Source organism: Mauremys reevesii, linkage group 9, assembly GCF_016161935.1.
Source record: "Mauremys reevesii isolate NIE-2019 linkage group 9, ASM1616193v1, whole genome shotgun sequence".
Taxonomy (NCBI): Eukaryota; Metazoa; Chordata; order Testudines; family Geoemydidae; genus Mauremys; species Mauremys reevesii.
In genome coordinates, this window is record NC_052631.1 from 61,091,954 (window position 1) to 61,114,457 (window position 22,504).

Sequence of the window (22,504 nt, forward strand, 5' to 3'; positions counted from 1 at the left end):
GCGAAATCAGTACAAATTTCATATAGACAATGACTTGTTTATACTGCTCTATATACGATACACTGAAATGTAAGTACAATATTTATATTCCAATTTGTTTTATAATTATATGGTGGAAGTGAGAAAGTAAGCAATTTTTCAGTAGCACCATTCTGTGGCACTTTAGTCTTTATGTCTGATTTTGTAAGGAAGTACTTTTTAAGTGAGGTGAAACTGGGGGTTACGCAAGACAAATCAGATTCCTGAAAAGGGTACAGTAGTCTGGAAAGGTTGAGAGCCACTGCTGTATAGCACTTTAGGAAATCAAGACATCCAGAACCCAGCTAAATTTCCTTGTCAATACTCCAGAGTCAGAAACTTGTTCAGACTGGAAATAAGGTGAAATTTTTAGCTATTGGAACAATTTACCAAGGGTCATGGATTCTCCATCACTGACAATATTTAAATCAACATTGGATGTTTTTCCTATATCTGCTCTAGGAATTATTTTGGGGAAGGTCTATGGCCTATGTTACACAGAAGATCAGAGCAGATAATCGTAATGGTCCCTTCTGGCCTTGGAATCTACGAAACTGGCAACCAGGCTTAGGACATCTGCCTAATTTTCAGAGACTATGATCATCAAAATGCATGGCTGCTCACTACCTCTGGCAAAAGTCACAGACTTTGTCTCACAGCACAAGACAACTACAAACACAGTCCACACAAGTGAAATTTAATTTAATTCCTGCTTGGATGTTGGACTGGTCTGTCTAAGTAAAGGCTGAAAACTGGGCTATGGCCCATGCCCAAGTAAATGCGTTAGTCTCTAAGGTGCCACAAGGACTCCTATTTTATTCAGTAAACATATGAATTACTTCAGTAACTGTGCTCAGGCATATGCCCCCCTTAATGTGGTATGGGGAGAAGGCACATCTGATCTTCCAAACAGACTGCAAGGGCGCACAGCAGCCAGGAGGCTTGTTATCATTTGAGCCTCTTATGGGAGGAGACATGCTGATTGTTGCCTAGTCCCACATTTGAATTCATGTCAGAGCATGAGCCTAACCCTGGAAAGAGATGTAGCTTAGTTACAACAAATGTTGTGTATTTTGGCTACAAGGATTTAGGAAAAGAACCTTTGTCCCACATTGCCCTTCCCCAACAGCTAGAGGGGTAGCCATAGGACAAGGCAGCATCTACCAAGCCAGTGTACCAGCCTGCTCTCACCACCAGATACTCCCAACTTGGCAGTGCTTTGCTCTCTCCCATCTTCCCAGGAAAGGCAAGTTAAATCCACAGCAGTAGCTAGATGGGTTGAAGCTACTCCTGACTGTTCTGCAAGTGTCTGTGCCAATATGAACAGTTCAGTAATCCCCCCACAGGAAGTTTGGGGCAGATACACAGCACTCCTAGCATAGTTAATGAGACATAACATGAAGGACACAAGTGAGTAGCAATAGGTACCATAGAACCCTTGTACTAGTCCAGTTCAGGGGCCCAGCAGTAAGTTTCCCAGCATTAAATCAGATGACCACATGCTTCAATGACTGACACAGGCTGCAACTGTGAAGCCAAACAGTTTTCCATGCTTTAGTAATCAAGCCTCCCTCTTCAGTTGGTCTATGGAGGAACAAAACGTATTGACCAAACTTGAAGGCAAAAGTATAAAATGCAGAAGCAAGTTAATATATTGCAAATAAAAACAGACATGAAGTATAGAAAGTAGTAGTTTTTTTTTTAAACTTTAAACATTTTTCTAAACATACAATTAGTGACTTTTTGCCTTTGTGAACTGCATGCAAAATGAAGACCCTTCTCTCCAGCACCCAAGTGCTAGTTACAAATTGCTCTTGAAACAATACCTTGCTCACAGAGATGCAATTGTAAAATTTGCTCTATCCTCTTAAAAATGTTATATATGAGTATGGTTACCTCCCAAGTCTCTCATAGTTTTAGTCTCACCTCACTGTAGCTTCTGTCAGTGCCAGCCCTTTAAAAAGTCAAATCTTGTCCATTATCCAAGTCAATTCTGTAGCTTAGATCAAAGTTTTGTTTTGGGTCCTTCCCCTCAGAAAAAGTGAGATTGGGTTTGTGATTGTTCTTTTCGGAATTGATTTGTAACCAAAATCCTCACCTCTGCGATAGTTGTTTATACAAATTTAAGGTTATAAGCATAACTTCAGGATCTCCATTTTTTATGTCAAGAGCTTGCAGGAAACAGTTCAATGCATCTTGTAGTTTTCCATTATCTTTCAGTTTCTTCCCACATTCTATCAGGGCATCATAATTATCTGGTGCATGAAGAGAATCCACAGTAGTCTGATTATCTTTCTGGCCTGCACTCTCCTTTGAAAAGCAGTCCATTTGCTCACCAGATAGCAGCTCAGGATCACCAGTAGATTCCTCTTGAGGCTCTCTCTCAATTTCACCTGCCTCAGATACAACAGACTCTGTATCATCTAAATAACTGGTTGTACTTTCTGTATCAAGTGTTTCTCCAATAGGTTCTTCCTCAGGCTCCACAGACTCCACACTATGCTCTTCAGCTTCTTCTACCACAAGTTCTTGCACCTCATCACTATCCTCTGTTTGGCTGAGAGCTCCTATGGTTTCTTCAATATCCTCAACCTGGTCCAACACTACATTAATAAGAGATCTTCTAGAAGCTGTAGACCTGTTTCCTCTTGGGGAAAAAGTGGGGTCTACCATAGATCTATCACATTTAGGAGTAGATGAAGTAATCCCCATCAGAGATGGACATAGAGGGCTGTTTAAGGGTGAGAACATTTTTTCAAGCAGATTTTCATCCAAAATCATGACTGAATTATCTTCATCTTCACTATCGGAAACAATTCTTCGAGCCCTCTTCTTTTTGCCAATAGGCATGTCATCACCACTTTCCATCAAGGCTTCACTCACTGGTATAGAGTCATTTAGATTATCCATGGCTACGTTACAGGAATTCCCAAAGTCATCATCATGTTCTCTTACCCAAGAATTCATTGCAGAACTGCCATGGTTTCCTACTTGGAGATGAAAGCCTGTGTTTTCTGTGTACTCCAGTAATTTTCCCCTTTTTGAGACGTCTTGCTGTCCATCTTCAGAGTCTTCCAAAACAAGATTGAAGTCAGCCTGATACTGAGAAGATGCAACAGATGTAGCCTCCAAGCTGGCTTCACTCACATGAGACTTCTGGAGTCCACTAGGGAATTCTGACATGACATTCAATAGACTTTTGGATGCTACTGGAGAAGCTATCTCAGGATTTTCATTCCCATCATCTTCTGGGTTAGTAAGAGGATCATGAGTTTGAAGTGACATTTCTGCATTTCGGTATCTTTTAGGATCAGCAATGACAGATCCATTAAACGAAGGCTGTGAAAACAGCGAAGAGGTAATTTGGACATTGTTTATGCTATGTGAGAAATGAGAGTGTCTTCTTGATTCAGGACTATGACTCTCTTTGTTAGCAAATGAGTGAACTCCAAGGGAAGATGGTATAAAATTTGGATCAAGTTTTTGTTCAGCTTCATGTATATTGGATTGTTTCAATACCTTACTGCTAGTAAGTAATTCATTAACATCCATATTAGACACATCCTGTGCTGGCTTCTCTTCCCCTGAATCCACAATAACCAAACTTGTCATTCTAGCACTAACATTAGCAACATCTTCATCCTCTGTAGAATCAACAGCTTCATCATTTGAAGGTTCAACTAATGCAGGTGGTGAAATAAAGTGATTTATGTTAAACTCTGGTGATTTCTTTTTTGGTTGGGAAGACGATACTGGTTGTCTCAGCCATGCTCCCTCAGTATCACTTCTGATTCTCCCCATCAATTGGTCTTTGAGCTGAGATTCTAACTGGACCAGCTCTTGGGCCTTCTGTACCCTTTGTTTAATGTACTGATGAGCTTCTTCATTCTCAGCCTGTTCTTCTTGAGCTATTTCTCGTGTATACATTAAGTCATGATCTGAAATGCCAAACATTTCCAGCGAGTGCAGATAAGCAATATGTTCATCCAGCTCTAAGTCAGTCTTTCTTTGAGTGGCATGCAAGGACTGCAGCTGAATCTGCGTTGCAGAGGTTTGAGTATCTCCTAATGTAAAGAGCTCCCGTAATTCCTGTTTAGTGAAATACCTAAATGGGTTCTTTTTGTCACCAGTAGTTTGTCTTATTAATGAATCCTTGAAGACTTGTCGCCTATATATTTTTTCTTCCACTGTACCACAGGTAATCAGCCTATAAATCACTACATTTTCTTTTTGTCCAATCCTATAAGCTCTGTCCACAGCTTGGGCATCAGTAGCTGGATTCCAACTGGGATCAACGATCACCACTCTGCTAGCTGCTGTTAAGGTTATGCCAACACCACCTACTTGTGTAGTAAGCAAAAAGATAGAGTAATCCTTATTACTCTGAAACACACCAATCCTCCTCTCCCTTTCCATTAAGTGTGTCACTGTTCCATCAATACGCATGGTCCTAAAATTTCTGTGAGTTAAAATGCGCTCTAAGATATCCAGCATTTTTCTTGATTGAGAAAATACCAAAGTTCTATGCCCCTCCTCTTGCAGCCTTTCTAGAAGTCCCATGAGGAACAGCAATTTCCCAGACTCCTGAATCAGAATATCATCAGAGAGATGATCAATTTTGTTAGCTCCTGAAAATGCATCCCCTTCATTCTCATCATCCTGCTCAGAATAACCACCTCCTTCCAAGCCAAGCTGGCTACATGCTCGTGCTGACAATAACCTGGGGTGATCACATAGTTTCTTTAAGACATTCAGCTCAGCCAAAGGTGACCGCGTTGTCATTAACACCTCCTTCACATGATCCAAAGAGAGAAAGTTCCTGTATATTTCTTCTTGAACTGGTGCTAAATACACCCACACAATGAAGTCATTTTTTCTGGTAAGAGAAGGCATCACAGGAGCAATGTTCTTACTCTGATCTTCAGGAAGATGGGTTTTCACTTCGTTAGACTTGTACTTCTTTTGTATGTCTTCTTTAGTTCTTCGAAGAAAGTATGGTTTTATAATGGTCATTAGATTTTCAGAGATCTTAAGACCAAGTGCTTTCTCTCCTGGAGTCGCATCTTTCTCCCTTGCCCTTGTAATAGGATTCTCATATTCCATTTTAAAGGTCTTCGCGGTTCCTAGGAGGGCCCCCTGACATGCAAAGTCAAACAAGGACCACATCTCACGCAGATTATTTTGGACTGGTGTCCCTGTGAGGAGGATGCGATTTTTTGCAGGAATAGCATATACAGATTTAGTGGTTTTAGCAGATGGGGACTTAATTTTGTGGGCTTCATCAAGAATAATATAGTCCCAGACAAACTCTCGTCCACTAAGGCTAGAAAGCTGCTGCCAGTTATTGATCAGCATTTGATATGTTGTGATCACTATGCCATTCTTTCTTTGGATTCTCTCTAGTTTTCTGTTACGCTCAGTCTTGCTGGTGCCATGAAAGTCTTTCACCCTCAGTCCTGGAGTCCACTTGGCAAACTCTCTCATCCAGTTGCTAACAAGGGTGGTTGGCATGACTAGCAGTACAAACTGTATGAGTTCAGCATCAAACATCCCAGAAAGGAATGCAATGATCTGGATAGTCTTTCCCAAACCCATGTCATCTGCCAATATACCTCCTTGCCTTCCATCACGGTAGAGGCTGTATAGGAAGGCAACACCTTCTCTCTGATACTCAAAGAGTTTGTTGTGCATCTCTCCATAGATCATTAGACCACTGTTACATACATCCACAAATCCCTCCTCTTCCTCTGTGGCAAGTGCCAGCTCTGCAAGTGTTTCCTCAAGCCTTTTGATTCTGCTCTTCAGCTTTTCACTGGGATGAATATCATTTGCAAGATTGAAGAGTTTAAGAGACTCTTCCAGATTTCCATTTCTGGCTTCTTCTTTTGCCTGAGTCACATACCTGTAGAACACAAAACAAAGGAGCAATGTTTGCAGGAGTCAAACAATTAACAGAAACATGCACAAGTCCATTTGTTTTAACATTATTAAGTCTGATGTTTGTACAGCACTTTGAATATATTAACTGTCCAAGAACTTCCTTATAGCAGAACAGCTGCTCTGCCATAGTTAAGGTGAAGACCAGCTTTCTGTTTAAAAACTTGATTGTTCTAAGTGTTCTAAACGCCATACAGTTAATCAGATTGCCTTGAAATTTAGTTTTCCTCATTGGGGGCACAGGATACAGTCAGTGATCCAAATTTTGGGGCATTTGACCCAGAGGTTGCTAAGGGGGGGGGGGGAAGCTTTTTTAAAGTTGACACAATCCGGCAACTTTTTTTGCTCACAGATAGAGATCAAACCAGGGCTCTGATTATCACACCAGGGTCAAAAACACTTGAGAGTACCCCAACAGAGCACATGGCACCCAACAGCCCTTTGGGGGGGAAGTCAAACTAAAACGTTATTTGAAAAAGAGTGCATCTCTACTCTTGCACACTACAGCTCACATGCCCATTTACACACCTACAGAATTACAGTGAACATGTGCAGAGAGGGTCTAACCATCTGGAAAACCACTTCCATATCACAGGGCCTGGGTGTCTGTGAGAATATGTTATAGTCATCAAATCTGTGCACCACCCCATGCACTGTTCTTCAAATCCAACCCAGAGTAATATCTGAAGTAAAAAAGCAGGCATGCTGCTCTAGTCTGCCTCCATCAAAGGGGGGTGGTGGTGTTCTATTTTTGGGAAAATGTACTCTAAGTACAGAATACTCAGAAGATGCTGAAATTGTTTTGGAAAGAAAATAAATTACACATGCAAATGGTCACTGGGAGGGGAAGGTGGTTAGGGATGCAAGAGTATGTGGGAAGAGGGGTTTGGGTCTCCAGTGAGCAATGGGAGTATTATGGCAGGTAAATAAATGTGAATGGGTGGGAGAGGAGGGAAGGAGTTGGGGGGAGGTAGGAGGGGAGAAGACAGAAGAGGTTGGGGAATATGAGGTGTAACAGAGGAAATTGGGGGTTTAGGGGTGCCGCTGTCAGTCTTGAATTCTCCCTTTCCTTGTGTGTGCTGGGATTGGGGGAGTCGAGCCCCCTACCTGTTATATGTTCTAAAGTCTGGGGGACCCAGCTCTCCCTGGGATGTTTGAGTCCCTCTCCCTACCCCTCCACCTGAGCTGGGATCTGGGGTGCAGAGAATGAAGGTAACAAATTTAAACATCTGAAATCCAGAAAATAAATAGTTAAGATACATGTTCCCCCTGTGTGGGGTGGAGGGAGGGAGGCAGGCGGGCGGGGTGGCTAGGGAAGCCTGTCTGAAGCAGGGGAAGGAGTTCCAGCTGTGGGTGGGGAGAGGGGCCCAGCTCAGTGCTCAGCTTGGACTACATAACCAAGTAGCGTGAGGCCCTCCAGTAATAGTCTGTGACAGACATGTGTGCGCAGCAGCGCAGGGCAGGAGACAGTAAGGAGCAACTTCAGACATGTCCCTGGTTTCTGCAGAGACAGCTTATGGCTTAGTCATGGGACGCGGCGGGGAGGGGAGGGCAGGGGGTGGAGAAGGAGACACACCTGCTCTCACCTGCTGACAGTTACGGTAACAAGCCTGCCATAAAGCTGTCAGGGTTTGGGATATAAAGCACGGAGGGGATTTCTGTGAGCAAGCACAGACCAGCCCCGCCTCCCAGCGGAAGGCGCAATGAGCTGGGACCATACCAGGTTCTGAGGCTGGGTGGCCTTGGGCAAGTAGCCTCTCCGTGCCTCAGTTTCCCCTGTACAATGGGAGAAGGCAGTAGAGCTCCGGGGGGGCCCAGCCCTGCCCCTGCTCACACGTGGGGGAGCGAAGGCACACGCCAGACTGAGGCAGAACGATGGAAACAGGCATCTCCGCCTGCCGGCGCCCCGGCCTCACCTCTCGTAGAGCCCCGCCGGGCCGGGCCCCGCCATGGCGCGCTGCTTAAGGGAGACAGCGGCCCGCCGGTCGGCGCGCGATCTTTCAAAATGCCCGCCGCCTTCCCGACCTGCCCTGCGCGCGGCCGCCCCGTCAGCCTATCACCCGCGGTATGCAAATAAAAGCCGGTAACATCAGCCAATCGGCGCTTCTCGGCCGCCGCTAGGGGAAGAACCTGGCAAGGGGGTGGGAGGAAGAGGGCGAGGACGGGGGAAGAGCGCGGGGTCAGAGGACGCGGGTAAAAGGAGAAGGGGGGCAGAGGACACGGGGGTTGTGTGGCCCACGATTGATATTTTCTGTGGGTCAAGGGACCGTGATAGAAAAAAAGTTCCTCACCCATGTCCTAAGGTTTTCAAAAACCAATGGGAGTTAGGAGTCTACGTACCTTTGAGTATCTAGACCAGACTGTTCCTTACAGTGTGTTCTCCAATGTCTCACTCAGACTAGCTCGCAAGGTTTCCCAGCACACACCTGGATCTGACGGGTGTGATCTCCAAAGAGGGAAATATCTGTCAGTGGTTTTCAAACTGTGGGTCACAATCCAGTATTAGGTTGTGGAATGTAAGGTACTAGGTCGTGGCAGCTCTGGTCAGCACCAGCGTCAGCTCCAGGCACCAGTGCTCCAAGCCCTTATATAAATCCATGGTACGCCCACATCTCGAATACTGTGTACAGATGTGGTCTCCTCACCTCAAAAAAGATATTCTAACACTAGAAAAGGTTCAGAAAAGAGCAACTAAAATGATTAGGGGTTTAGAGAGGGTCCCATATGAGGAAAGATTAAAGAGGCTAGGACTCTTCAGTTTGGAAAAGAGGAGACTAAGGGGGGACATGATAGAGGTATATAAAATCATGAGTGATGTTGAGAAAGTGGATAAGGAAAAGTTATTTACTTATTCCCATAATACAAGAACTAGGGGTCACCAAATGAAATTAATAGGCAGCAGGTTTAAAACAAATAAAAGGAAGTTCTTCTTCACGCAGCGCACAGTCAACTTGTGGAACTCCTTACCTGAGGAGGTTGTGAAGGCTAGGACTATAACAATGTTTAAAAGGGGACTGGATAAATTCATGGTGGCTAAGTCCATAAATGGCTATTAGCCAGGATGGGTAAGAATGGTGTCCCTAGCCTCTGTTCGTCAGAGGATGGAGATGGATGGCAGGAGAGAGATCACTTGATCATTGCCTGTTAGGTTCACTCCCTCAGGGGCACCTGGCATTGGCCACTGTCGGTAGACAGATACTGGGCTAGATGGACCTTTGGTCTGACCCGTTACGGCCTTTCTTATGTTCTTATGTTCTTAAGCGCGTGCCTGGGGTGGCAAACCATGGGGGGCGCCCTGCCGGTCCCTGCGAGGACGGCAGTCAGGCAGGCTTCAGCAGCATGCCTGCAGGAGGTCTGCCAGTCCCACAGATTTGGTGGCAATTCGGCAGTGGGTACCATAGGACTGGGGACCTCCTGCAGGCAAGCCGCCAAAGGCAGCCTGCCTGCTGTGCTTGGGGCGGCAAAAAAGCTAGAGCCGCCCCTGGTCAGCACCGCTGACTGGGCAATTAAAAGTCCTGTTGGCGGTGCTGCCCGGTTAAGGCAGGCTAGTTCCTACCTGTTCTGATACCACGCTGCACCCCGGAAGTAGCCAGCAACAAGTCTGGCTCCTAGGCAAGGGGGCCACAGGACTCCATGTGCTGCCCCAAGAACTGGCTCCGCATTCCCATTGGCCAGCAACCCACCAATGGGAGCTGGGGAGGGGGGATGCCTGCAGGTGAAAGCCACTTGCGTGCCTCTGCCTAGGAGTTGGACCTGCTGCTGGCTGCTTCCAGGGTGCAGCGCAGTCCGCGGTGCCGAGACAGGCAGGAAATCTGCCTTAGCACCCCCACTGTGCCACTGACCGGGAGCTGCCTGAAGTAAGTCTATGCTCCAATACTCTGCCCCAGCCCCAAGCCCGCCCAAACCTGGAGCCCCTTCCTGCACCCCAAATCCCTGCCCCAGCCCAGAGCCCTGACCCTGTCCTACACCCCAACCTCCTGTCCCAGCCCAGAGCCCACTCTCAAACCCCTCATCTCCAGCTCCACTGGGTCATGGGCATCAACAATTTTCTTCAACTGGGTCACCAGAAAAAAAAATTGAAAACCACTCATGTAGGTGATCTGGATAGGAGGGCAGGGTTAAAAGGAGAATGCTATAGTGTTGCCATGGTCATTTTTGGAAAAGTCTCAGGATGACCATGGTACAAAAAGCAATAGTAACTGAAATAGAGGATTTTTTGGCACTAGGAACCAGAATGCTACACAGGTATGAATATAGTCATTAGTCCTTCAAGCGATTACATATATCCATTCTACTTCAGGTGCATGCACACCCAGTGCACCAGAGTCAGAGATTTTTCCCTTAGCAGTACCCATTGGGGTGGTGCATTTGCCCTCTGCATCCTTGTGCTGCTGCACAATCAAGAAAAGGATGGAGCCACGCCTGACCCCCCATCAATTCCTTCTTACTGCCTGAGATTGGTAGTCAGTGCTGTGACTTTGCACTCCATATGTTTTATGAAAATATGCTTAGGAATGTGAATATGTGTAACTGGAATATGCTTTATGCAAAAGGTCTCTTGTAAGGTATCATTACAAAGCTTATCTACTGAGTGTGTATGTATTATTTCTATGTCTGGAGTTAGGAGAATAAGATATAAACTTGTATTACTGATGTAAATATATTAAGTGGAAGCCATTAAGGGTGCTTCAGAATCAATGAACTGTAAATGGCTGTTTACTTGCAAACTTTCCTGTGCATGTGTTGGCCAGCCCAGGAAGAATGGAGGCTGGGGGGTCTCACTGTGACATGTGACCATGTCACATGATGCTGGAATCCATCTTAATCCTTGTGCTTTTCCATTGATGAGGTGGGGATGGGGACAAGCACAGACAAAAGATTCCTACCTTGTGCCAAAGCTATAAAAGGGGGTGGAGCAGGACAAAGGGGGCTGCCAGTCATGAGAAAACCCCTGCTTACCACCTGAGATGTCTGCTGGAACTAACAAGGACTGTACCAGGGGAAAGGATTGGGCCCAGTCTAGGAAAGAGTCTAGTCTGGGAATGCAGCTTATTGGAACATCTCTGAGGGTGAGATATTACCTGTAATCAGTTTCTTAATGTATTAGGCTTAGACTTGCATGTTTTTGCTTTATTTTGCTTGGTGACTTATTTTGTTCTGTCTGTTATTACTTGAAACCACTTAAATTCTACTTTTTATACTTATCACTTTTGTTTATTAAACCCAGAGTAAGTGATTGATACCTGTGGGAGCAAACATCTGTGCATATCTCTCTATCAGTGTTATAGAGGGCAGACAATTTATTAATTTACCCCATATAAGCTTTATACAGAGTAAAACAGATTTATTTGGGGTTCAGGCTCCCAGAAAGGCTCCCAACACTGGGTGCTGGTAAAGTCCCTGTTAACTGAGAAGCCCCTGGGCTGAGTGAATCTCAGCTTCAGTGAACTGCAGAGAGGCATGGGCCCAACCTCTAGGACTGTGCTGGAGCTGACTGGAGTGTCTAACTCGGCAAGACAGGAGTGGAGGGGCGCCTGTTCTGGCAGGAGGGTTGTTCTCAGTGGTATCCCAGCTCACTGAGTGACAGTCTCAAGGGAGTCTCTGTAACCGAACCTGTCACAAGGGCATGTCAGCTTGCTACTGTGAATTTTCTCCTTCCAGAGGGCTTATCTCCTGTCTGTAAATAGTTAGTAGTACTCAGTGAGGTTTTCTTTATTTTTTCTTTATCAGTTTTGGATGTCGGATCCCTAATATACAAGGAGTACCATTGACCAGTACTGGGGTATGTCTCAATCTCTGGGCTTTAAGCTTGTGCTGGCTGTAAAAAATTTATGCTGATGAGTGACCCTCATTCCAGGTACTTAAAGTGCCTTGATGAGGGTCACAGCTGAGACTGTTGCCTGATATGCAGGGACTTCCAACCCCCGATGAAGCAGGATAGGGAGTGAGACTGTGTCACCTTCTTATGGAGGCTGTCCTGCATCCGCCTTCTGAACCTTCTGTCATGCTGTCTGGCATGGCTCACAACTGTGAGTGCTGACCTCAGGGCAGACTGTCAGAAAACAGGGCAGATACCCCCAGCTGGTGGTGAAATCTAATTATAGAATATATCAAGCCAGTAACAGATGTAAACTCCTGGAACTTTATACCAGCCTTGCCATGGAGTCACAGACAGTCCCCTGAGACTCTCAGTGGTTTTCAACCTATTTACCATTGTGAGTTGCATATGCTGTCCAAAATGTGTTATGTGGTCCACATCTAATACTACCTGTATGACCCTGAGGATGTCACATGGGCCGCAGCTGTGCGCTGATTGGGCTGCAAGCATGCCACAGGTTGAGAACTGATAAAAGGTCACTTAAACCAAAAATCACACCACATAAGGTTGTTCCCAGTCCCAAGAGACCAGTCATTTACCCCAGATCAATTGATACTCTAGATCTTACGCTAGAAACAATGCTGACAGCCAGTTCTATAGTAAACTAACCAAAGGTTTATTAGCTAAGAAAAGGAAATGAGTGAGAGGTTAAAGCAGGTAAAATATATGTATAGGTAAGTCACTGTAATTCCAAATGGTGGCAGCGATGTAATAAACTGTGAGTTTCCAAAAAGTCTTTTCAAGGTTCCCAGAATGTCTCTGGGGATGTCAGTTCTGCATTTGGTACACTTCCCCTGTAAAAGTCCAAACAGTCCAGAGATGAAGGACCTTTCCCTGAATTCATACTTCTAGCTTCTTCTCACAGAAAACAAGCTGACAGGCTTATTACCCACATGGGCTTTTCCTTTGACAGAGAGTGAGGAACACATTTTGAGTCTTTAACCTCCGATCATCACACACAATGACCACTTGCTTTGAAATTAGCTCTTTTCAGTTCTTCATTTGCATTTCACAAGGCATAGGTGCACACTTCCCCTCTGCCCTGTGGGTGCTCGACCCTCCCACCCCCATGGCCCCATCCCTGTCCCACCCTCACCCTGCCCCAGTTCCACCCATTTCCCCCAAGTCCCCGTCCCTGCCACGCCTCTTCCATGGAGCATGCCACTTCCCCCTCCCTCCTGGAAAGTCCTAAGCACCGCCAAATAGCTGTTAGGCGGTGGAGGAGGATCGGGAATGCAGTGCACTCAGGGGATAAGGAGGTGAGGAGGGGGTGGGAGGAGCGTGGCTGCTAGTGGGTGAGGAGCACCCGCTAATTTTTCCCCATTGGTGCTGCAGCTCCACAGCACCCACGGAGTCAGCACCTATGCCACAAGGCCTCTTCCTGTTTGATGGGCTGTTTAGTTACAGGGGTATACACAACCTAAATGTTTGCTACTACATTATAACAGGATATGGATAAGTAAAAAGAATGCAAGTAACATCCCATTTGTTTTCATGAAGTTTAAACACCAACTACACCCTTATACATTTAACAATTACTTTGACCTATATTAATACTCAAGTGAGTTGGTCTGGGGCTTTGGCCTGAGCTGGCAGTTGGTCTGCCAGCATCACACCTTCCTGCTTGGGGAAGGTACTGAGTACTTCTAGCTCAGTTAGGAGTGCCCCTCCAGACACTGCAGAGAGTCAGCACTGAGCCCCTTGTCCAGTGCAGAGAAAGAAACACAGACCACATTCCTCAAAGGAGCCAAGCCACTCTAGGAGGTCAAGGTCCCTTGTACTGTCCATCAGGAAACAAGCAGGAACACAAGTCAAAGCATCCCCTGTGCAGAGACGCTGCCCAGAACCCTAGTCAAGGGTTACCGACCTGGTACTGGTGCCTGGGCCATTAAGGCTGACCTCTGCCGTGGTACCGATCCCTTCAATGATACAACAGCAGCAGCAGGGAAACCTCTCAGTACCAGGAAGTGGCATTGGAACAATTTGTATAGTGGGGGTGCTGAAAGCTATTAAACAAACCTGTAAGCCCAGGATATCTGGAAAACCACTTCAAGCCGGGGGTGCTGCTGCACCCCTAGTTCCAGTGCCCCTGGTACCAAGAAATGCCTGAGGCCTATGCAGCAGCATGGCATCTGCTCTGTTTCTTGATGCTGGATTCTCCAGTAGTGCAGGAGACAAACCAGCTGGAATTGCTTGATCCTCGCACTTCTGTGACCCCAGGAACTCCTCAATGCCAATTTGCAGAGTGTTCCCCATACTGTAACTCACCTCAAACCTTATACATTCATTGCCTCAACACACTCTTATCATAAATATATCCCAAAGGTGTCATGTAAGGTATGATATGTAAATTGGTGACACACTGATCCCCAAATGATTGCATGATGTACGTATGGGTTGTGCATGAGTTATAGATGTGTGCTGGAAATATGTTCTTAATAAAACTAGCCTTCTCTAGACAAATTAATGTGTATTTACCTGTCTGACAGGCTTGGTTACAGGCAAAGAACAATTAAAATGTGTTTACGTATAAGGTAAACAAAGCCATCAAACTAAATGAGTGGGGGAGAAGACTATTCAACAGAATTTGCACCCCAGAAAGACTTCCTGGCTCTTCAGGCAGAGACAATGGACTTTGAGTAATTAAGAGGCACAAAAAAAGACCCAGTGGCAGGGAGAGCACAGCTGGCTGGGAGTCAGAGGCACTGGGAGACATTTGTGAGGCCCCATGAAAGGAGCTGTAAGTCGGGATTGGGGTGCGTTAGCAAAGGTTTGTGGGGACCTGGCCTAAATCAAAGGTGCTATTGGATTTCGAGGCCCTGATGCAGTTGCTTTTGGGGTAAGACCAGGGAGCTGATCTGCTCATCCACCACCCAATGACCCAGCCTCTCCCTTAAGAAGTAGGCAAGCCTTCTTATCTTGCCTGATGGGTCCTAATTGGCTACTGCCTCCTCCCAGCCCTTTCAGCCACCAGAGGACCAAGTCTTGTTAGTTCTGCCAGTACCAGAGCTTGGAGTTCTGAACTCACTGCCCCTCTTTCCTATGTGACAATTCTCCTTGGGTGGGTGTGTCAGGGCAGTGACGCCTCCAGCAGAGGCAGAGAAGGCCTAGTACACCACGTCACAGGACCAAGATGGAAACAGCAGGGAGTGCTGTGGCCCTGGACAGTGTTTGCACCGGCAGCAGTTTGGAAGACATACACAATGCTGTATCTCAGGACAGATATGAAGGGCAGAGCTTTTCTGGGAGCCCAAGACTGCACTTACAGGGATGCTATGAGGCCAGGATTCAGGTGCACTGAGCAGCATGCATAGCACCCTCCTGTGGTACATCCTCTAACTGGCTCTAGTCCATGCTATTGGCCCCTTACTCTCGCAATCATAAATAACTAACTTTCCACAACAATTTAGAGAGAGAGACTGTAACATTTCAAACAGGACAGTGAAAAACTTCAAAGCCTGGCAGTGATGTGCACACACATTTGTGCATGTAATGTAACACGAGGGTGTGTGTGTGTGTGTGTACCAGGATGTCCCAGATCAGTGTAATATATCAGCAGGCACCTAGCTGCAGGATGTGACCTGCTGGGCTGCAGTGATTTGTCCCATGCTGTCAGTGACAGAGCTATCTCCTGCATTTGTACATCTTCAGCCACTAACACGGTCCCGTTGGGGTCGTTCACTGACTGGTCACTGCGGGACCTTGTTTTATTGAGTAAGCTGCATGTCAGGACCCTGTTTGATCATTTTCCTCATGGGCTGAGTCAATTTGCAATGAAAGGCTCTGCCATTTCTCCACCAGCTTGGGTGTGGATGGCACGGTAATCACAAGACAGTGATATGGGGTTGTTCAGTATGGCTTCAGAGTTTGGATTCACAATTTGAGGCCAGTCACAAACAACGGCTCTGCTTCTTGAGCAAGGGCCAGCCTCTAGTACCTGTGACCTCAGTATCCTGCCAGTCATCAATAAGTAACAGGCTGAGGGCGGGGGAGAGGAGAAAGAGGAACTTCTTGTGACCTCACAGTCCCACCAAGCCATGACTTCCTCATGGGCACAAGCCATTGACCATGTAACTACAAGGGACAGGAACTGTCCCACTCATCCAAATGTTATGGGGATGATTTATTTCAGGCCAGCCCTCCTGCCTGTCCACTTCTGCCAGCACATTGACTCGTGTGATACCACTGGGCTTCCCACCAGTTTATCTTCCTAAAACAATGTGCCTTGCAACTGTCATCAGGATCCCTGGACATACAGGATGCAGCTCTATCCGGAATGAGCACTCAGTGAGGGAATGGCAGTGGCATTAGGAGATAGACATTAGGAGGCCAAGAGCTTAGCAGTGTTCAAAGCAGTGTTGCACAGCAGACTATCCAAAGTTAGAGTGGTGAGGGTCCCAAATAATCAAATAATGCAGTGGTTTGGAAGGGAGTTAATCAGGGCATAAGCCAACCTCTAAACCATTTTTTTGCAGTGGGAGATTTGACGTTTTCAGCCACATTACAAAATTGCTACAGAAACAGACCAAGATGGTTCATTAATTTTAATACCAGGAGGGACCACTATAGTCATCTAGTTTGTCCTTCTACATAACACAGGCTATAGAAATTCCTCCATCAGCCCCCACAACCAGTGGTTGTATTAGAGTGCATGTTTTGGAAAGATTGTCACTCTCCAAGTGCTTGGAGAATCCCTCAGGAAGCTGTTCCAATAGTTAACTACCTACCTCATGTTAAAAATCTGCATCTCAAACCCAGCACAGCACTCCCCTAGGCAGGGGCGGCTCTAGAAAGCAGGCTGCCCCAAGCAGCGCGGAGCGCTGCGCCGCCCTTCCCCGGTCCCGCGGCGGGTCCCCTCTTCCCGCGGCTCCGGTTGAGCTCCTGCCGGCATGCCTGCGGCAGGTCCACCGGAGCCCGGGACTAGCGGACCTGCCGCAGTCATGCCTGCGGGAGCTCAACCGGAGATGCGGGAAGAGGGGACCCGCCGCAGTCATGCCTGCGGCAGGTCCGCTAGTCCCGGGCTCCGGTGGACCTGCCGCAGGCATGCCGGCGGAAGCTCCACCGAAGCCAAATGCCGCCCCCCCCGGGAAACGGCCGCCCCAAGCGCCTGCTTGGCGCGCTGGGGTCTAGAGCCGCCCCTGCCCCTAGGCACAGTGACAAAGATAGGGGCAACATGGAGAGGGAGAAGTACTGGCTGCAGCTTAAGGAAAGGAAACTATCACAGAGCAGGAGCTGATGCAACAGCAGGAAAAGCAGCAGCCAAAGCGGCTATGTGTTTGCAAAGTCTGAACACCAGGAAGAGCTTCCCTAAAATACCTGTCCATTCTTTCACCTTTAAGATCTTCTCACATAAAAAACCCCAAAACAACACCTTTGGGGGTTGGTGGTTCCAGGAACACTTTAACCTACAATGATAAAAACTAGTTTCATTCCTTCATACTTACTTGAATAACACAGAGATGATTTTGTGACTGAACCAGGGAATAATTTGTCAGGACTCTTTGGATAGGATGTAGCAGTGTTTTTATTTGGTAATAACTAAAAATATTTCCACAAGTCATCACCAGGGCTGTCTAGGGTTTGAACAGCTGAGCCAATATCTGCAATTTCCTTGCATATATATACCTGCCCCTGGAAATTTCCACTACTTGCATCCGACGAAGTGGGTATTCACCCACGAAAGCTCATGCTGCAAAACGTCTGTTAGTCTATAAGGTGCCACAGGATTCTTTGCTGCTTTTACAGATCCAGACTAACACGGCTACCCCTCTGATACTATCTGCAATTTGGTTCTCATTTCAGAGCAGGGTTACCAAGCTTTTTATCCCTATTAACTATGGAAACCCAAAAGATAGCTTAACTGAGGTGGTGGGGAGCAACTTCGAGCTTCATAAATCCTGCTGTAGGAACCCAGCATTTCACAGGCACTGCCCTGGAATCGCTCAGCGATCGCATCCATTTGTGTAGCGCAGAGACAAACGTCATTAACATGCTCTAGGTGGCATGGCAGGCTCATTGGGAAGTGTTCTAGAGCCTTCATTTGCAATCAGTCCTGGTGCGGTGACGGCAGCCTGGGCCTGGGGTCTCACCCAGCGGGACTGTGCCTGGGCTGCCCTGATGTGAGCCAGCGTGTTCCCGGCGGCTCTGTGGCTGGGGGTCCCGTGGCTGGGTCGCCCTGCTCTGAGCCCCCGTGCGACGCCCCATGCCAAAGGGCATCGGCGCTGCGGGCCCAGAGCTGACTGAGAGTGGGGCGGCGGGGCAGGGCGGGAGGAGCCGGCGCGGTGCGGTGAGCTCCTCCGGCCGGCAGGGGGCAGCGGCCACCGCGGGCCCGGCTGGCGCCGCTCTGTCCGGCGCTGCGCGCTCGGTTCGGGAGTGAGTCGCCGGGAGACGGGGCCGCGGGGAGTGGTCTGGCCCGGATCCCTCCGCTCCCCATGGAGCCGCCGCCGTCCGCGGCCTGGAGCCTCGATGTATCCGCCGGCCGGGAAGGGAAGCCCGAGGGGACCCCGGCGTCTGGGGGGCGGGATGGCTGAGGGCGACTCCCGCGGCTGGGGGGAGGGGCTGGCTGGGGGACCCCGGCGTCTGGGGGGCGGGATGGCTGAGGGGGGCCCCGGCGTCTGGGGGGAGGACGCGAGGGAAGGGGCTGGCTGGCTGGCGGGACACTAGTGCCCGTGGCATTGCTGAGTTCCTTAGCTGTGTGCCTATGCTGTGGAGGTGAAAGCAGGACGGAGGGAGCCCTGTGTCCTGAGCCTCTCCCAACGCCATGGGCAGTGCGAGTGAGTAGCACACACGGGTGCCCCGGCTCCGCAGGGACGTTGCCTGCCCACAGTGACTCTTGCTCACAGGGGTAGGGTTGACTGCGGCTCCAGGCTGGCAGGCGGCAGGGACTCTCTTTGGGGCATACTGACAGATTGGAGTCATGGCGCGGCCTTTTCATTCCCCCGCCCTCGGGGTGCACATTGGCAGAGTGAAGCGCATGAATTATTCAGTCTTCACCTGGGCTGTGTTGGCAGGGGCGGCTGTGTAGAGAGTCCCACCAGGGGTTAGTGTATTGGGAGAGGGTTGGCATGTCCCATGCTATTGTAGGGGGTGAGTAGGCTTTGGTGGGGCGGTGTTCCTCTCTACTGTCTGAGCAGCTCTGCTCTTGCTCTGATTCCATTAGTATCCCTTGCTTCCAGTGTGGGCCTGGGGGATTGGTTAGTTCAGTGTTGTCTTTCTGGAATAGACTCAGCAGCATTATGTGCACATTGTTTGCTGAAGAGATGTCTTCTGGAGTGTTGCTCTCTGGGAGATGAGGTACATCAGGGAACTCCCCAGAGTGATGTCATACTGGAGGTTACAGGAAACATTTCATTATTTGCTTTGGTTTTTATCTTTTTATAGTAAAGAAAAGAAAATTCAGATGGATTTTTTTTCCTACTTGCTGTTAGTGGGTAGGCAACTATCTGGAAAGTTAGCAGTGACTCTTGGGGATGCTTTGCTCTGGGTAGCTGAACTCCTGTCTTGCATTTGGAATTAAAATCAGATCGTCCCTGTGCTCTTGAGTGCTGAGGTGGAACTCTTAATGTCAGACTGACAACTATTGTTGTGAGCCTATTACAATTAATAGTTAAAGCTTTAACATTCATGAAACCAAATTAAAATCCATGTGAAAAGAGAAAATCGTGTGTCTGAAAAGGCGATTGAAGGTTTTTTGATTTTTTTTCTTTGAGGAACATAAAGAGGAGAAAATAGGAACTTATATTGGAGCTTCCCAGGAAAGGCCCTTTCCATGCAGGACTTAAGGGTAGATCCTTCCCTGCACCGCATACAAGTAGATGGAGCAGCACTGAGGCCTGCTTTACAAACAGATTTTGTGCCAATTTAACTAGTTCACTTAACACAGTGATTTTTTTTTAACTAAAGTCATTATCCTACTATAACTGCTAGTGTGGATACAACCATAGTGTTATACTGGTACCTTGTGTCCACATAACTTATTCCCATACAGGAATAGCTTTACCAGTGTAAAGGCCCTTTATGCTGATATAACTGCTTCCACAGTAGAGGGGTTGTACCACTAGAAGAGTTAAAGCTGTACAACTTTTGTGGGTAGCAAAGGCCTGAGAAATGGAATGGCCCCTCCACCACCATCAGCACATTTGCTCTTGGAGTCTTCCCTCTCACTTTGGCGTGTGGCCCTCTAAACCAGGGGTTCTCAAACTTCATTGTACCATGACTCCCTTCTGACAACAAAAATTACTACACTACCCTAGGAGGGGGGGACTTCTGAAGCCTGAGCCCCACTGCCCAGCGCTGGAGTGCCAATTCCAAAGGTTGGTGGGGCCAAAACTGAAGCCCCAGGGCTGCTACCCCAGGTGGAGGGCCTGTAACCTGAACCCCGCCACCCAAGGCTTTGGCCCCAGGCCCCAGCAAGTCTAATGCCAGTCCTGGCAACCCCATTAAAACGGGGTCCCGACCCACAGTTTGAGACCTGCTGCTCTAAACAGACAGAAAAGTGGCCCTGCTTCCTGGTGCTGGGTGCCCAGTCAACTCCCCAGCTCCTCTGGTATAGTCTGTGGACCCATGGCCAGGGAGTTTAGCATGCTTCCTTTATCATGTGCAGATCAGGGAGCATCTTTGGGAGCGGTTCCTCCATATGCATATTTTTGCATGCATCTCCCTGTATGTCATGTGATAAATGCTCCTCCTCACTGTCCCCAGCAACGTAGAGATAGAGAGCAGGGCCTGTGGTCTCTTTGGTTCCAGGAGAAATACAGCCATGAGGTCAGCAACACCTTTTGCTCTAGAATCTTTTAGGTTTTGTGCTGTTATGAGGCTTCTCTCTGTTTCCAGGTTGCTTATCCATTCACAGAAGAAGGACCCATCTGACCAGGATAACATTCCCATCAACAGCCGTTTTAGATGTGTGCAAGGTACTGACCCTCCCACACCTGCCCCTCAGCCAGAAATCCACTGCTGTTTTTTTCCTAGCTGTACAGATGGGGACTTCCCCATGGAACTAAAAGTCAGAGCTTACAATTACAGCTTCCTACTTCTTTCTTCTCCCAAACTGGTGTGGGCATTTGGTCCATCTCGATATAAATGTTGATGTGTGGATACTTGGCTAGTTCATCTATCAATATGAAGGATGGCATATGGAGCACTTACAGGGATGCGTTTTGATGGCTCCCATGATGGAAGAGGGCAAAAAGCACAGAACAGGCTGGGTCTCATGAGATTCCAAGCCCCCACAGGACTTTCAGGGTAGGCTTGAGTTCTTGTGGGATTTGGCGTGAGATTTGGGGCCAGAAGATTTTTCACGGATCCACAGCTTTGGAACAGCCTCTGGGAGGACCCCATCAGTGAGCGAAACCCCCTAGGGGTCTCACACTTCCTTGAGGGTAAGCCCCGCAGCTTCACCGCCTCCCTGGGCTGGTTCTCTGGTCCTTCAGCACTCCTGCTTCCCATCGTGCGCTCCGTTCAGTGAGTCCCACTGAGGCAGACCCCTGTACAATCTTAGGGAGCAACACACCTCCAACAGCATCTGTAGGGACATTCAGCCAGCGTTATCAAAAACAGAAGGGTTTGTTAGTCAACTGGAATACAGCATAAAAAGTCCTTGGTAAGGATATAGAGAAGAAAGTTACAGCATTGTCCGTCCGGGTTAGCCCAGGACCCCAGCCAAGCCGTGTCCCCTCCCTTGGCTCCTGCTGTGTCCCTCCTTGTTGAAGTTCCCAGGCCAGTCCCACCTGGACCCTCCTCAGGCCTTTGTTGTCCAGCTGGTCAAACATGGCTGGCTTCCTGTAGGGGGGTGGGCCATCCAAGGTCATTAGTTGCTATGTGCCAAATGTCCCAGTGTTTGGCGTTGCTATTGTCTTCATGGACTTGGGGCCCCAACCCCAGATAGCTAGGCATCAGTCACACTTGCCTCACTGGGCCTCCCCAAAGAGCAAACAGCTCTTTCCCCCCACCTAGAGAACAATGGGGAAATCGAGGCACAGTATTCATACAAAAGATTACAGAAAATTCCCACTCTATGACAAGAGCTCACTGGATTTTGCACAAGATTTGGAGCCATGGAAAGAGCTATGTGTTCAGAGCCGCTTCCTGTGTGCTGGTTTCCAGCAGTCAGCCCACCCTCGCTCTCTTATCCATGTATCTGCAGGCTTATGTTAGTCACTGCTTTGGGGTGGGGAAGGAATTTTTCCCCATGCCACCAGATTTGCCAAGGCTGGCTGGCTTTTTTCACTTCCCTCACAGTGAAATCTAGGGGTTGGGGTTGGGCAGCTAGAGGGCACAGTTTGGACCTATGTGAGGGTCATTTAGTTGTTGCATATTTGGCAGGTGCCCAGTGCAGGAACGCGCTAATTTACGGTCCAGATCCAAACAGGTAACGTAGTGGGCATCCCGAGGGCATCTCCTTATGAGAGGGGGCATCATGTCTAGCCCCCTGTGGGCAGTAGGGGCCAGGGAACTATCTCAATGTGCTTGACTGCAGTGCTGCCTGGGGTTGAGGTCCCCTCTTGTTTCAACCTCTGAAAGGGGGCGGGCTGCTAGTGGGTGAGTGGAGGTGCCCAGAGACCCTCGTAGTGTGGTGATTGGCTCTCACTATGCTGGGAGCCCCCAAGAATAGGCAAAGGATCAATGGGATGGCAGTGACTGCCCTGGGCTGTCCCCCAGTGGGAACCTTAT

At 48.1% G+C, this 22,504-nt stretch overlaps 2 protein-coding genes across 3 annotated transcripts in view; one reads left to right on the top strand and one right to left on the bottom strand.

Annotated features, from left to right (window-relative positions):
* Window positions 1-1,580: 1,580 nt before the first annotated feature.
* ERCC6L (ERCC excision repair 6 like, spindle assembly checkpoint helicase) lies at window positions 1,581-7,974 on the bottom strand. The gene is made up of 2 exons (XM_039489157.1): window positions 7,872-7,974; window positions 1,581-5,920 (listed from the first exon to the last, which is right to left on the bottom strand). Exons 1-2 carry the CDS (start codon window positions 7,904-7,906, stop codon window positions 2,113-2,115), a joined length of 3,843 nt encoding a protein of 1,280 aa, XP_039345091.1. The 5' UTR covers window positions 7,907-7,974; the 3' UTR covers window positions 1,581-2,112.
* Window positions 7,975-18,163: 10,189 nt separating this feature from the next.
* Window positions 18,164-22,504, top strand: part of OCRL (OCRL inositol polyphosphate-5-phosphatase) — a 32,006-nt gene continuing 27,665 nt past the window's right edge. For both annotated transcript variants that reach the window (XM_039487878.1, XM_039487879.1), the window contains exons 1-3: window positions 18,164-18,300; window positions 18,536-18,606; window positions 20,666-20,745. In XM_039487878.1, coding sequence (XP_039343812.1) covers window positions 18,265-18,300; window positions 18,536-18,606; window positions 20,666-20,745 — 187 coding nt within the window. In that variant the 5' untranslated portion in view covers window positions 18,164-18,264. The remainder of the gene's footprint in view (window positions 18,301-18,535; window positions 18,607-20,665; window positions 20,746-22,504) is intronic.